Genomic DNA, 15604 nt, shown 5'->3' with positions numbered 1-15604 from the left:
TCAGGGGTGTCAGTCTTCCCCTACCTCGACGACTGGTTGTTGAAGGCGGGCTCGCCGTAGGCAGTCACCCACTTTCAGACTACGGCCAACCTCCTGCACTTGCTGGGGTTTTCCATCAATGTGCGAAGTCGCACCTAAGTCCCTCTAAGAAGCTCCCCTTCATCGGAGCGGTTCTGGATTTGACGCAGTTTCGGGTCTATCCTCCCAAGCTGCGAGTCCGGGATATTCAGGCTATGATTTTGATCTTTCAGCCTCTATCCTGGGTTTCAGTAGGATGACCCTCTGGCTCCTGGGCCTGATGGCCTCCTGCATCCTGCTGGTACAACATGCCAGATGGCATAAGTGGGCTCTGCAGTGGGACCTGAAGTTCCAGTGGGCACAGCATCAGGGCAACCTGTCCGATCTCGTCCAGATCTCGGAGGGCACTGCACGGCACTTGTAGTGGTGGCTCACGAATCGCGATTGGGTCAGTGGCAGATCCCTCTCCCTTCCCCAACCGGAGCACACAGTGGTGATTGATGCATTCCTCCTGGGATGGGGAGGCCACTTGGATGAGGCCGAGATCAGAGACCTCTGGTCTCCGGCGGAGTCCCGGCTCCATATCAACCTTTTGGAGCTTCGGATGATCTGACTTGCACTGAAAGCATTCCTTCCCTCTGTCCGGGGGAGTGTAGTGCAGGGGTTCACGGACAACACCACCACCATGTGGTACAGCAACAAACCGGGCGGGGTGGAGTCGTGGACCCTATGTCAGGAGGCTCCGCGCCTCCGGACATGGCTGGAACATCAAGACATTGCTTTGGTGGTTCAACACCTGGCAGGTTCTCTGAACGCCAGGGTGGACAAACTCCGCCGCCGATGCAGGATGGATCATGAATGGCGTCTGAACTCGGACTGGGTGCAATGTCTCATTCTGTAGTGGGGAGAGCCTTGGTTAGATCTATTTGCCACCAAAGAGAATGCCCAATGTCATCAGTTCGGCACGTTGGAATTTCTAAGGCGCCACTCGCAGCGGTCTCTTGTACGCCTTTCCACCTATACCACTTCTGCTCAGAGTGCTGAAGAAGATCAGGCGCAACCGGGCCCAAGTCATCCTTGTGGCTCCAGACTGGGCACGAAGGTACTGGTATCCCAAGCTACTCAATATGGCAATCGATCCCCCGATCCAACAGCCTCTTTGGGAGGATCTTCTGTCACAGCAGCAAGGGACGGCCCTTCACCCGAACCTGTCCAGCCTCCACCTCCATGCGTGGAGACAGTTGACAGCTTTCGATCTTCCTTCCGAAGTCTGTGATGTCATTCTGGCAGCCAGGCATCCCTCCACAAAAACGGTATACACCTGCAGGTGGAACAAGTTTGTGGCCTGTTGCACAGATAAGTCTGTGGATCCCCTTTCTGCCCGTTTTTCCGAGGTTCTTCTGTTCCTTCTTTCCTTGGTCCAGCAGGGCTCTGCTCTGGACACTATCAAGGGTTGTCTTTCTGCCATCTTCGCCTTTCTGTGGCTTCCTGATCAGCCTTCTCTTTATAGGTCCCCGGTTGTTAACCGTTTCCTGAAAGACATTACACACATGTTTCCTCCCGTGCCGTTCATAATGCCTCAATGGGACTTAAAACTTGTCTTGACATACCTGATGTGCGCTCCCTTTGAGCCCCTTCATAACTGTCCCTTGCGTCTTCTTACTCTAAAGACGGCTTTCCTGGTAGCTATCACCTCTGCCAGAAGAGTGAGTGAGCTCCAGACTCTTGGTTCTAAACCTCCTGTCCTTTCTGTTCATCCGGACAAGGTGGTTTTAGGGACCCATCCTTCTTTCTTGCCAAAGGTTGTTACACCCTTTCACATCGGGCAGACCATCACTTTGCCCACCTTCTTTCAGCATCCCTTGAAAGAGGAAGAGAGGCTCCACCGTCTGGACTCAAAACGTGTGCTCTCGTTCTATCTGAAGCGCACACAACAGTTTCGGGTTTATGACCAGCTCTTTGTTGGGTACGTGGGCGCCAAAAAAGGTTGGGCCATGCACAAACTGACCTTCTCTCGATGGTTCGTTTTCTGCATCAAAGCCTGTTACTCGTTGGCTAAGAAGGATCCTCCTGTGGGGCTGCGTGCTCATTCCACCAAGGCGACCGCATCCACTACTGCTTTGAGACGCGGCGTTCCCTTGCAGGACATTTGGCAGGCAGCTACGTGGGCCTCGCTGCACACATTTACCAAGCATTACTGCCTTGACAGTCAAGTCCTGAGAGACGGCTTCTTTAGTCGTTCTGTGCTCTGTTACTTTCTGGTGTAATCTTGTTCGCAGACCCACCACAGGGGTTGGTATTGCAGGGATATCTATTCTAATGTAAGGAATCTATCACAAACGTCTCTTTCAGATGCACAAGTTACTACTTGTGTAACGATATATCTGTAAGAGACATAAGTTAGAGATAGATTCCTTACCGCCCCTCCCATTCTCCCCGTTCTACGAACTGATTACTAGGGTTAGGGTCATCCCTTTCAGGGCCCTAGTTTCAATGCACCAGTGGTAAGTATCTTGCATGGTCTACGTTCCTGTCGCGGAAAGTCGTGTACAGAACTGACGCCAGCGCACATGGGTGGCGCCTAAGTAGTCTCAGTGATGTCATTTTGGCGCATACGACGCCAGCGGTGGGCGCGGAGCCGCAGGACGCCACCTTCTGACGCGCAGGGGTACTGCTAAGCAAAACTTTCCGTATCCAGTCTGATGCCTAGGGATATTCTAAGGTAAGGAATCTATCACGATCTAATGTCTCTTACAGATATGTTGTTGCACAAGTTAAATGTTGTTGCACAAGTAGTAACTTGTGCGCCTGGACCCATGGTTGGAGAGCCTATGTTCTCTGGGACCAGAAACGATGCACGTCCTGGGCAGAGGTGTCACACTTCCTCTCCCAGGAGGGGCCAATGCTCGAAGTGTAAGCTTTAAAGGCCTCTGCCACCTTTGTAATTTTACCCTCAGCCTCTGCTGCTAGCAGCAGATGGCATCCCCCAGTTTACACCCCCACTTGGGCATGAAAACCAGCAGGAAATCTTAGAAAGAATAAGGGGTGTGCCCACCTTTACCAATGCCACCCTTCAGGTGGAGGAGACTAAGTTAAGCATACTTTTAAGTCTCCTTTATCTTGAAGATGAGGGACTTCTCCAATCTGGGCTAGGACTATGCCCCTCTCCCACAGGAGGGTGGCATAATAGAGGGTGTAGTCACCCTGGTGAGGTGCTGACCCTACCTGATACTTTCCTAAATACCGCCTAAGTTTAATATTTAGGTGGCTCCCCCAGACCTAGAAACTTCATTCCTGCAACCTACGATGAAGGATAAAGAAGACGCAATGCAGCAAAGCCTGAAGAAGACTGCTGACTTGACCCCAGTCCTACCAGCCTGTCTCCAGCTTAAGGACTCTGAGAAGAAGACAAAGCATGTCCGGTGGCCAGCGACTTCTGGAAACCTGAGGTAGACTGCCCACTCTTCAACAAAGACCATAGCGCGTGAGGACTTCGTTCCTGTCCAGAAGAATCCAAATCTGAGGGCTCCGGATCCAGCTGGACCCTTGAGTACTGCACACTGCACCTGATGCCCACGTCCCAAGTCTGAGTGGCTTACCTGTCCAGTAAAGTCTCCCCACCGCTCCTGAGCTCGAGTCCAGCATTGGCTAACCTCTCCTGAACACCACGACAACGCGTTGCAACCTAAATCTAGAGGACCTCCGGACCGCGACCGGCTCTGATGGGAAGACTCCGACGTCTAAGGACACCCATGCACCCGAACCCTCTGCGCCATGGTGAGCTGCATCAACAGTGCCCCTACAACCTCCTAATTCTCTACTTACCTCTGCTGTCGTTGATTTCCCTCCTGCAACCTCAGGTGCAACGCCTGCACCCAGTTTGACTGAAATAGAATCCTCATTGAACAGCATTGGGCACCCAACGCTGAATTTGCATCCTGCCTCTGTGCCTCTAGTGGTGTATGTTTGTGGGCCCCCTGTGCTTACCTCCAAAAACTTGGCCCACAACTGTTTTACTTATCTGCAAGTGGTGTGGCTTTGAGCACCCCCAGTCCCCATTGAAACGCATTGGGCCCCCCTGCACCCGGCCGCCGCTGTGCCGCTGGTGGTGCAGTTTTGGTACGCAGGTGACCCTTGCCCCTTGCTGACCTTTGGTCCCGAAGACTGGAACTGTGTGTGATACGTACCCGTGTAACCGCAATATCGTTTTCTCCATAGGATAACATTGAACTGTTCAGACATTGTTCTAAGTGTCGACTTTTAAAAGTGTTTATATTTAAAAATGTGGTTACCTTATTGTGAAGACATTGGTCCTAAAATAAAATGCAAACGTAGCTTATCTTTCTAAAATCGGTTTGGAACTTTTTTTTGAGTTGTGTGTTCATTATTGGTCAATGTTGTAAAAGAAATGTCTTGCACTCCTCTGTTAGGCCTAAGGCTGCTCACCCACACTACCACTAATAGAGCACTTTGGGTTTTACATTGAGCCCTGTACACTTTTAGGGAATCCTGAACTCTCTGCACGGTATAACCACCTAGTGGCATAGCATATACAGAGCCAGCTTCCTTCATCTGAATTTTGAGATTTTGGGATGTTCTTAACCCAGGGGATTCATTGCATTGAATCATGATATTGAGGTTTAACAGCATTTCAGATCTAGTGAAATGTGGGAATACTGTTCGAAGTAAATGTTGGGGTACAGTTTTTTGCTCCCACACAGGCTACATCCCAAATGTATTAGTTATGTAAATGGGGAGGGGATATGCTGTTGTGGACTCAGGAGGCACCCGTGGGCATGATTTCTGCTAATAAGTTTCTGAGCTCCATTAACCTTTGTGGAAGTGAGCAAGTGGTCATTGTTATTATGTTATGTTAATTGAGTTTATAAAGCACATAGCTGCCCCAGCTATGGGACTCCCCAGCTCTGAATCACCGGACCAGCATACCACACTGAAAGCGCAGCAAAAGGGATAAGAACCTCCCAATAAATGGAAAGCCAGGTTTTAAGTTTTTTTCCTGAAATCAGTGATTCTGAATGTTTCTTAGCTCGAGAGGCACACTGTTTCAGAGGGCCGGAGCCAAAACTCGACAAGAGCGACTACCGCCACGTTTCCCGTGGAACCAAGGAGTTACCGCCAAATTTAAGTTGGCTGAGAAAAGTGCTCTGGTTGAGAGATAGTCTCATTACATCAGAAAGGATGGGAGCCCCTTGCACTATGCTAAGCTCTTCAAATTGGATTCGCCTCTACAACAGCAGCCTGTGGAGCTTGTGAAGAAGCCCAGAATCAGAGAAAAACTTCAGGCGGGAAATCAGCAATCTGGCCGCCGTGTTACGGATCAACTGTAATCTCTAAAAGATAGATTATCTACAACTAAAATAAGAGGAGGTTGCAGTAGTCTAGTCGGGATAGAATGTAAGATTGAATAATCATCTGAAGTATATGCAATTGGAATAGCCCTACATTAGATTTCAGTCTTCTCGGAAGATCAAAACAAGTGCCTCCCAGAATGGTTACTTGTTTCTCAAACTAAGGGAGTCGTCCAGCCATATTTCCTGATTTTTAAACAAGGATTTGGGTGCGGGCGGGGCAAAACATAATAGGGGGAGCTCCTGGCGGACCCTTGATCAAGAGCGATCTACTCCGTCTTAAAGAGGCGTAGTTTGTTCTAAAACAATTGTCCACCTGTTACATTTATTTTGGTGAAGGAGGGTGATCACTTGGTTTAATCAGTCAATGATGGTTTCACTGTTATGAATATTTTAAAATGCCTCTGTGATAGTGCATTACAAAGTGGTAAAAAATCAATATATCATGCAGTGCTGATTAAATAAATGATAACTTGGTATAAGGCTGTGACAACTTTTTTCTTGCTATTAGAATATTTCACTTACTCTATGCTAGAAGCAGGTTTACTTAAAATAACTGGTATGTGTAGAGAGGGTCCCCGCAAGGGAAAAGTGTTATGTACACCATACACTACAAACAAAACTTATTTTTACTTTTATGGCTCTATAGGCAATAATCAAAACTACCGAATGACGGTATTGATATTTATTTTTCAATACCCAGTATTAAACATTTAACAATACATTCATAAATCATTTCAGAAAGCCCCAAAGTCGGGGAAGGAGAGGGGAGGAGAGTGAAGGAGGGGGTGTGCTCAGGGCAGGGTAAAGTCAAAAGGAGTACACATAATCACAATGAACACAATCAAAATTGATAAACACATGAATCAAAACAAATTTGATACAAACGCCTGAAAAATTAGGGCATTCAATGTAAATATAATACAAAGGAGACCTTCAACGATCACACATAAAGTATTAGGGCTATTTCAAGGACAAGTGCCGGAGGTCTGTGTTAGAAAGAAAAGCCGTTGACGTTTCGACCCCTGGCCGTAGGCTAAGTTAGGTCCTTTAACGGGGTCTTCTTCAGGACAAAGAGGGCAAGGTGGGGAGGGGCAATATTATATAAGTTATCTACCAATCAGCCGATTGGTGAGATATTTTCTGTTGTCGACCCACACGGGGGCTTAGGATACCAAGCAGTTTCCACGAATTAAAAAGAAGAAAGGGGGCGACCTTGGTGTCACCGTGGGTCTATATCTGGGAAGCTTGCTTCTTCTTCAAGCTTTGAAAAGAGGAAATTGATAATGATATCAAGAGCAGCTCGTAGTTCGAAATAAATCAACCTTCCAGTCAGGTTAGGCAAATCGATTTACCCTGGATGTGTACGGACGTCGGCGGTAATCGCCAGCTGTCACAGGATTGATTTTCCCGCGAAATAATTCCCGCGAAAGGCAACCTCGGCATCAACTCTGTTGAGTGACCGTACGGGTGATGATGCACGCATCTGAATAAACCAGCACCATTGCGTGCCATAGGCGTTCACATTGCCTAACCTGACTGGAAGGTTGATTTATTTCGAACTACGAGCTGCTCTTGATATCATTATCAATTTCCTCTTTTCAAAGCTTGAAGAAGAAGCAAGCTTCCCAGATATAGACCCACGGTGACACCAAGGTCGCCCCCTTTCTTCTTTTTAATTCGTGGAAACTGCTTGGTATCCTAAGCCCCCGTGTGGGTCGACAACAGAAAATATCTCACCAATCGGCTGATTGGTAGATAACTTATATAATATTGCCCCTCCCCACCTTGCCCTCTTTGTCCTGATGAAGACCCCGTTAAAGGACCTAACTTAGCCTACGGCCAGGGGTCGAAACGTCGACGGCTTTTCTTTCTAACACAGACCTCCGGCACTTGTCCTTGAAATAGCCCTAATACTTTATGTGTGATCGTTGAAGGTCTCCTTTGTATTATATTTACATTGAATGCCCTAATTTTTCAGGCGTTTGTATCAAATTTGTTTTGATTCATGTGTTTATCAATTTTGATTGTGTTCATTGTGATTATGTGTACTCCTTTTGACTTTACCCTGCCCTGAGCACACCCCCTCCTTCACTCTCCTCCCCTCTCCTCCCCCGACTTTGGGGCTTTCTGAAATGATTTATGAATGTATTGTTAAATGTTTAATACTGGGTATTGAAAAATAAATATCAATACCGTCATTCGGTAGTTTTGATTATTGCCTATAGAGCCATAAAAGTAAAAATAAGTTTTGTTTGTAGTGTATGGTGTACATAACACTTTTCCCTTGCGGGGACCCTCTCTACACATACCATATAACGCCCAGGTCCCCGCGACTGCATGGGTTCAACCCCCCTTTTTTGTAACGTACTTAAAATAACTGGCATTTGTCCACGGCTATTACCTCATTCCCTGACCGCCACTTAACTATGCCTGGCCCCTTAGGCTGTTGCTTGAATTGTATTCACTTGGCTATATAGTGAGACTCAAGTGTAGTCCTGTTTGCCTCCCAATCGTATATTCGTAGGTTTTATTTTTAGCTGCATTTGTCTTTTTTTTTTTAAACAGTCATTTTTCTATGAATTTCTCATGGTGTCAAGACATGCACAGCCATATCTAGGACTTTGAAGTGTTAGGGGTGAAAAATTATTAACTTAAATTTTTTCCCTTTAGGAAGACATTTTTGTCAGCAGACCTGTGAAGGATCACTTGAAGAAACACGACAAGCTGCTTAAAAGTTTCCAGGTGTCAAAGGCGCTTGACACAGTTCTTGAGGTATGATATTTGCTTAAATTATATATTTTTAAAACTGTCCTTCAACTGGTTAAGAGTGCCTTCAGGATCCTGTGACTCGCATATAAGTCGATAGAGGACTCTGCACCCATCTGTATGCAGGACAGAATGAAACACTATCATTACCCTACTTACTGTTCAAACCAAACAAGTCTCTTAATGGTTCCTGTGAGAAAGCGCCATCTTTCTTGCATGGTATGCCCCCACTTTTTGCTGAATTGCTGATGTGCTTTGACTGAGTGTACTCGTGGTCTGTGTTCCTACCCTAAAACTGTATTGAAGCTAAAACCCAATTGGCATCTCTGGCCACATGTCAGCCCCTGGTAAATGGTACCATGGGTACCCAGGGCATTGTGACCAGAGAAGACCCCTAAGTGCTGCAGCACTTATTGTGCTACCCTTAGGGGCCCTGCACCCTGACACTCACACATACTGCCTTTGCAGGCTTAGTGTCCTGGTGCAGAACTAAACAAAGAGTCGACATTGCACACATCCCTGAGTGCCATGCACACAACCCTTCTGCCTGGCATACATCAGTCACCCCTGTAGCTCGGTGCCCTTTGCCAGTGGTGTGTGCACAGGTGCAAGAGCCCTGTGCCTCTACAGTACCCAGGGCCATTCCTGGGCACTGTAAGTGCAGTGAAGCCATTAAGAGTATATGGTGCTGGGAGGATGTCATTACGAACCCCACAGCACCATAATGGCTACACTGAAGACTGACAAGTTTGATATCAAACTTCTCAGCACATTACACCCACACTGATGCCAGTGTGGGATTTAATGTAAATGTAGAGATGCCCCTTGAAACCTAACTTACAATCCACGTCTTGTCTGAGAGGCTGCCTAGGCTGCCATACAGCAGACATGTTGCTGGATCCCTGGGCAGAGAGCCCCCGCTCTCCTGGGGCTGCAACAATTCACATCCTGGGCGAGGTGCTAGATCTCCTTCCCCAGGATGGGCAGGGGGGAAGCTTCACAGAAATGCCACCTTTGTGAGCTTCTCCAGGCCATTTGCTGTACTCAGCAACTGGCCCCCACCAGTTCTGACACCCACTCTGGCGGGAAACCCTACGTCAGGAAAGGGGTTGTGCCAGCCTGTGCCAACTCCACCCCTCAGGTGGAGGAGGCCAGGTGAAGCACGACTCCAGGCGACTGCCATCTTGAGGATGGGGATCCCTACCCACTCACAGCTAGGCTCCTTCTCCCCCCCCCCCCCTCACAGGAGAGAGAGAGAGGGGGGGGAGGGGTGTGTGTGTGTGTGTGTCTCTGTCTGTCTCTGTCTGTCTGTCTGTCTGTCTGTGTCTGTCTGTCTGTCTGTCTGTCTGTCTGTCTGTCTGTCTGTCTGTCTGTCTGTCTGTCTGTCTGTCTGTCTTTCTTTCTTTCTTTCTTTCTTTCATGCCTTTCATGCCTTTCATGTAAAATAGTTTTAGTTCACAGAAGCGCTAACCTGTCCACTGGAACCATATTAATCTTTAGCATAATCTGATAATACAAGCTAACACTGCTCTTTAAATCCTGCTGGGTTGTGTAATTAATTCATGGAAATCCTGTTCAAATAGATTAACCTTGCAAGTCCCCTAGAGCGCCAGAAAGTCACTGACATCAAAATGTGTGCAATACAAACAAACTCCCTGGGGGCAGAGACCAGTTATACCAGCCAGCCTGCAGAATTTACACATTTTAACCAACTTTTAACACTAGCCAGTCTTAACAATGAGCAAGTCCTGAGAACTGGAGACTGCCCAGGTTACGGCCGTGTGATCTTGGGCACCTGTACTTTCTGCGAGTGTCTAATCTTGGGTGTCCACCGCGGGTCATCGAGCTCGCACCTCAGCCTCCCTAGTCTCTCTCCCTCTGTGTATAGTTTTCTCCCAATTTCGCATACAACCCCCTCCCTGCACCTTGATATACCATATCTTGTACAGCCAGCCGCGTTAATTGTCGCTCCCTTTAAAGTAGGGCCGGATGTCAGCACTGGTTTGCGATGGTTCGACACAACACAAGCCTCTCAGAGAAGGGGGGCTCGGGCGTGAGGGAAGGACACAATGAGCCAACATCAAGTGCTGACACGTCCACCGCCTTGGGCGCACATGACGAGCAACAGAAACAAGTCTAGTCCGAGTGGGTGGGGCCTAAGAGAGACAGGGCGGTCCCCAACCCCACTTCCAAAAGAAAAGCGACACCAATAGATCTTGCAAGCGAGCAGCGCATACACTGGGTCGCTAGGCAAGACCTAAAAAGGAGACTCCTGCTTCCTCCTGGCACCATCCACCAAGGACACGCAATACCTCCCAATGCATCCAAGCATCCTGGATCAGGACAAGGAGGCATTCAAGGAGGTAGCTGGCTGATACAGGGAATGGGAGACGTGGGTCCCTTGCTCACTTTGCCACTAGATTCAAGCAAGCCTGGCTAATGAGGGCTGTTAGCCCGAAACCGGTCCCGGATGCTTGTTTCCGGTCCAGGGAAGATATGGCTTTGCAGTTCGGGCTGGACTGTTCCCATGAGGCACAGGGTCAAGACTGTTTTGCATATAGCTGTGTCTGAACTGGGGTGGTGAAGTGAGCTAAAGAATGATGATTTATTCAACCCAGATCTGTGACGGGGGGTAAGTGTCTGAAAAGTTTCAGCGCTCCGTCCATCATCTCCATGTGTTTGCTTTGTTTGCCCTAATTTGGTAGGGTATGCCCAAACGTGGGTCTCTTGCTCACTTTGCCACTGGATTCAAACTAGCCTGGCTGATGAAGAGTGTTACCCAGAAACCGGTCCCAGGATGCTTGTTTACGGTTTAGGGAAGACCTGGCTTGGCAGTTGAGGCTAGACTGTTCCCGTGAGGCTCAGGGTCAAGACTGATCTGCATATAACTGGGTCTGAACTGAGGTGGTGAAGTGAGCTAAAGAATGATGATTTATTCAACCCAGATCTGTGACTGGGGGTAAGTGTCTGAAAAGTTTCAGCGCTCCATTCTTCATCTCCTTGTGTTTGCTTTAGACCTTTCAAAACACCAACTACCTCAGTGACCATCATGAAAAATGCACCCCACAAAGGTTGGGGACACATTCAGGAAACCTGAGGGTATGGGGTCAGTGGAACAATGCAGACTCTATAAAGCACATCAACGTCCTAATTAAATTAATTAATTGTGTGCTTATATAGCGCAGGAATCACTCCCGAAGGGGTACCTCCGCGCTTCGACCGCTGCGAAACCCTTCCTGGCTTCCCTGAGAGATAGTCCCTTAATGGGTATCTCCAGGGTGAGACCAGGCATCCCCGGCGGTCTGGTGGGGCCGTTAGTGAAGATGAGGCAAGCTAGTACCCAGAGTTGCCGAGTGTGATCGCTGATCAGAGTGGGCACCGAGGCGAGAGAATTATCGAGTCCGCTGACCCTAGTCCAGAAACCTGCCGCGTCGGGAATCGAACCCTGGTCCCGGGCCGTCCTCTGCTCTCGGGTCTGCCGCCTCTAACCAGTGAGCCACACTACTTCACTGAAAAGAAGACCGTGTTCCTGGCAGTAAAGGCATTCCAATCGCACATAGGAAGGAAGACCGTATTAATCCAAACGGACACCACCACAACTAGTTTTTACCTCAACAAACGGGCATGAATGAAATCAATTATCCTAAGCAAACCTGCTCAGGGAATATGGAAATGGGCAAATTCAAAGAAAAACAGCCTTCAGACAATTCACTTACCAGGAAAAGATAACACCTAAGCGGATCAATTCAGCAGACAGAACAGCGGCTCGCACGAGTGGGAGATGAAACAAAGGACCCTGCAACAGGTCTTCAACCAGAATAAAACCTATTTGCAACAAAGGAGAACAAGAAAGGGCAATCCTTTGCCTCCATGTTTCAACACCATCTAACAAAAGGGAATGCCCTGTCACTAAACTGGTCAGGGACATTTGCATATGCTTTTCCTCAAATGCCTCTACTACAAAGGTTCTGAGGAAAGCCAGACAACCATGAACAAATCTAAAACTCATATCCCCCAATGGGCAAGACAAACCTGGTACTTAAGCCTACTCAAACTGTCCAGGGGACAAATTATTAAGCTCAATGCAGACAAGGGCCTCCTCACATTGCAAAGGGGGCAGATCTTTCACCCAGAACCAGCGGTGCCCAGCCTAGCAGCCTGGCGCCTGAATACATAGTGTTCAGACATTTAAACATACCGCAAAGAACAATGGAAATACTGAAGGAGGCAAAAAAAACGACCACTAGGCAATGCAATGCAGCTAAGTGGAAACAGTACATCATATGGTACACAAAAAACAATAGCCTAAGCTCAATTTCCTCACAGGAAACAGTGCTCGTATCTCTGACACACTTGCTTGACAGTACCATCAACTACTCAAGCCTCAAGGTGCACCTGGCAGCAGTTGTATCCTACACCAGGGGAAATTCATGTAAAAGTTTCTTTATAGCACCAGTCATCAAAAGATTCCTTGAGGGGTCCAAAAGGATTACACCCCCAAGAAAGGCTCAATCCCGATGTGGAGCTTGAACACAGTCCTAACACAACTAATGACAGGACCATTCGAGCCCATGCACAAAGCAGATCTCAAATCATCATCATAAAGACTGCCTTCTTAATAGCCATAATATCTCTACGACGAGTAAGTGAACTACAAGCCTTAACTATTAAGGAACCATACATGCAAATCCACAAGGACCAGGTTATCCTAAGGACAAACCCTAAATTCCTACCTAAGGTAGTAAGGAAATTCCAAATGAACCAAAGCATAGGGCTAGCAGTTTTCTTCCAAAACCCACAAACACAACTAGAAAGAAGCCTTCATACCCTGTTCATAAGAAGGGCTTTACTATACTATCTTCAAGACAAAACAACTCAGTAAAGGCAATCAATTGTTAGTCTCTCACTCAAGGTCCAACAAGGAAGCACCCGTGACAAAGGGGACAATTGCACTCTGGATTGTACAGGCAATTCAAGTATGCTATGCCTCAGCAGGAAAAACTCTAAACACACGGTCAAAGGCCTACTCAACAAGAAAAAAGGGGAGCAACCCTGGCCTTCATAGCCAACGTGCCAGTAGACATCATATGTGCTGCGGCAACATGCGTTTCCCCGCACACATTCACCAAACATTACTGCATGAATATACAGATGACTAAGGAAGCTCTATTGGGACAAAAGGTACTTCAACACCTGTTCGCGAAGTCTTCCTCATCTTACCACAGCCACCCCGAGGGGGGAACTGCTACATAAACTAATGCACAGCATGTGAATCCAGAAAAGGATTCATGCTACAAAACAAAATGGTTACTTACCAGTAGGAGTAGTTTTGCAGCTTGAAGAGTTTTCTTGATTCCTATGGAACGCCACCGCCAACCCCTCAGGGTAGGAATGCTAACAGGTGGGGACAAAAGATCCCGGAAACCAAAAAACTACGATCTAGAGACAACAGGATTTAAGACAATCCCTAGAAAAAAAGGGGGGAAAAGAATTTGAATATGGCTCCCACCCACAGGAACTTACGGACGCCGTCTGACGTCACACAAGGGATGGACCTAGCACCAAATGGTAGCCGATGACGCCCCAAGCAAAAAAACAGACTATTCTGGATCCAACCACTAGATGGCAGAATAATGCACAGCTTGTGAATCCAGAAAACTCTTCAAGCTGCAAAAATACTCTAACTGGTAAGTAACCATTTCGTTAGTATAGCTGAGGTTTCCCAGATTATAATTGTTACAAGCTTTAGAGGTGTGAGTATTGAGTTTCAGACTCATGAGTGAAGAGGGGGAGGCAAAGCCCCCAATTTGGATCTAGGTTTGTCATCCTTGATTTAATCATAATTGTCAGTGGGCTGGTTATGCCGGTTCCGAAGAAGTGGAAAAGAATGGCCATAGGTGCTACAGGTGGAGGATGTGGTGTAAGGTTTCGATGCAGAGGGGTCACTTTGATTCGGTAGGGTATCCGGATCAGTATTATCCCGCATATTTTTAATCCTTGTAAAGATTTTATCAAACTGATTAAGATTTCAGTCAGATGCTTGTATAAGGATCTTTCCATTTTTGCAAAGGGATATGGTAAGATCTACATTGAAGTATAGTGAGAGTATTATGGTTACTTAGAAACCCTGAGGAGTTTTTCTCATTGGTTTGGACCAATGCTTTTAAGTTAAGTCTCTTCTCCACTGGGCTCTTCTGTTAGTGAAGAAGATTAGGTCATTAATCATAACACCCTTACATGTGCAGAAATAGGCCTCAGATACAAGTGTTTCAGGGAACCGTTTGAGCAGATTGTGTTTGAAGATGTTAGCAGCTTTTTTAGATAGGATGAGGGGGTAAACCAAAGCTTTCCAAACTGTGTGGCGTGACACGTTACTGTGTCGCGACCAAACGTTGGTGTGTCGCGGGATGCGACGTGATGACGTCTGTGGGCCCATATGAGGGAAATGTGACTGGAGCCCCACTCATTAATTGTGACGTGCAAACGTGCGAGGTGGAAGGCGGAGCAGCAGCGGAGCCTCATCGTCCGGAGCTCGATCCCACAGTGACTATACAGAGGCTCAGTGGCAGTCTCAGCGACTGAGTCATTCGGGCCTGGTTAAAGCGAAAGGCCAGTGGAAATAATGACCCCCCCCTCCCCTCCAGGACTGCTACGGTGCTTCCCACGGCTATGCCCTGAGCGTGTGTCCTTGTTGTAAAACAGTGGCATCGGAGCCATTACCCCACCATCCCAGGCACTCACTCGGAATGTAAGTGTATTTCGTCATTTAAAAATGGCTCCAATTTACAGGCATTCGAAAAAATATAGTTGGAAGAAATGGTTTCTAAGGCAAGCATGGGCCGGGCTGACATGTACTGGTGATTTTAAATGGCTAATTCACCATTCACGTTTATTGGTCACCTGGGTGGATACGCCTGTCGATCACTGCTGGCATGATGCAACTGCTAAGGGTGTTACAGAGCGCTCTGAGGAACCGGCAAGCAGAGTCCGAATTGCATCAGACGGTGAGCCAGGCTGCGACTGGTGTATCACTGAGCAAGCCGAACTCCGAAACTGGGATACACCTAGGTACACTCAGAGACCCAAACCCTAAGTGCAAACAAATGAACATCTAAGTCTAAACCGAAATACTTTTTCCAGCCTCAGCACGTTTAATACCAAATAAAACAATTTTTATTAGCACGAAGGAGATGTGCACAGGACACATTTAGGTGTGCCTTCATAAAATACATGTGCAATTTATTGTGTTTAATAGACAAAATATTTCGGACAGAAATGCATATTACATATAGCCGTACGTGCATACACGGCAACACTCCGGATTAAGGCGGGAAACTACTGAATGTTATTAGGAAATTAACTTCCTCTGGCTTTCTTCTAAATTTGTCGGATGTTGACATGTATGCAAGGCATAGTTAGTAAGTGGAGAGGGTGATTAGCACAACCAG

General features: G+C 47.4%; 1 protein-coding gene across 3 annotated transcripts in view; it reads left to right on the top strand.

Moving 5' to 3' along the window:
* The window catches only part of UTP15 (UTP15 small subunit processome component), a 226069-nt gene that overhangs the window by 159964 nt on the left and 50501 nt on the right, over positions 1–15604 (top strand). For all 3 annotated transcript variants that reach the window (XM_086960791.1, XM_086960792.1, XM_086960790.1), the window contains exon 10: positions 8061–8162. In XM_086960791.1, the coding sequence (XP_086816917.1) occupies positions 8061–8162 (102 nt within the window). The remainder of the gene's footprint in view (positions 1–8060; positions 8163–15604) is intronic.

Source organism: Lissotriton vulgaris, chromosome 3_1 (assembly GCF_964263255.1).
Source record: "Lissotriton vulgaris chromosome 3_1, aLisVul1.2, whole genome shotgun sequence".
NCBI lineage: Eukaryota > Metazoa > Chordata > Amphibia > Caudata > Salamandridae > Lissotriton > Lissotriton vulgaris.
The sequence above is the reverse complement of the archived record's forward strand: the minus strand, read 5'-3'. Positions and strand labels throughout refer to the sequence as shown.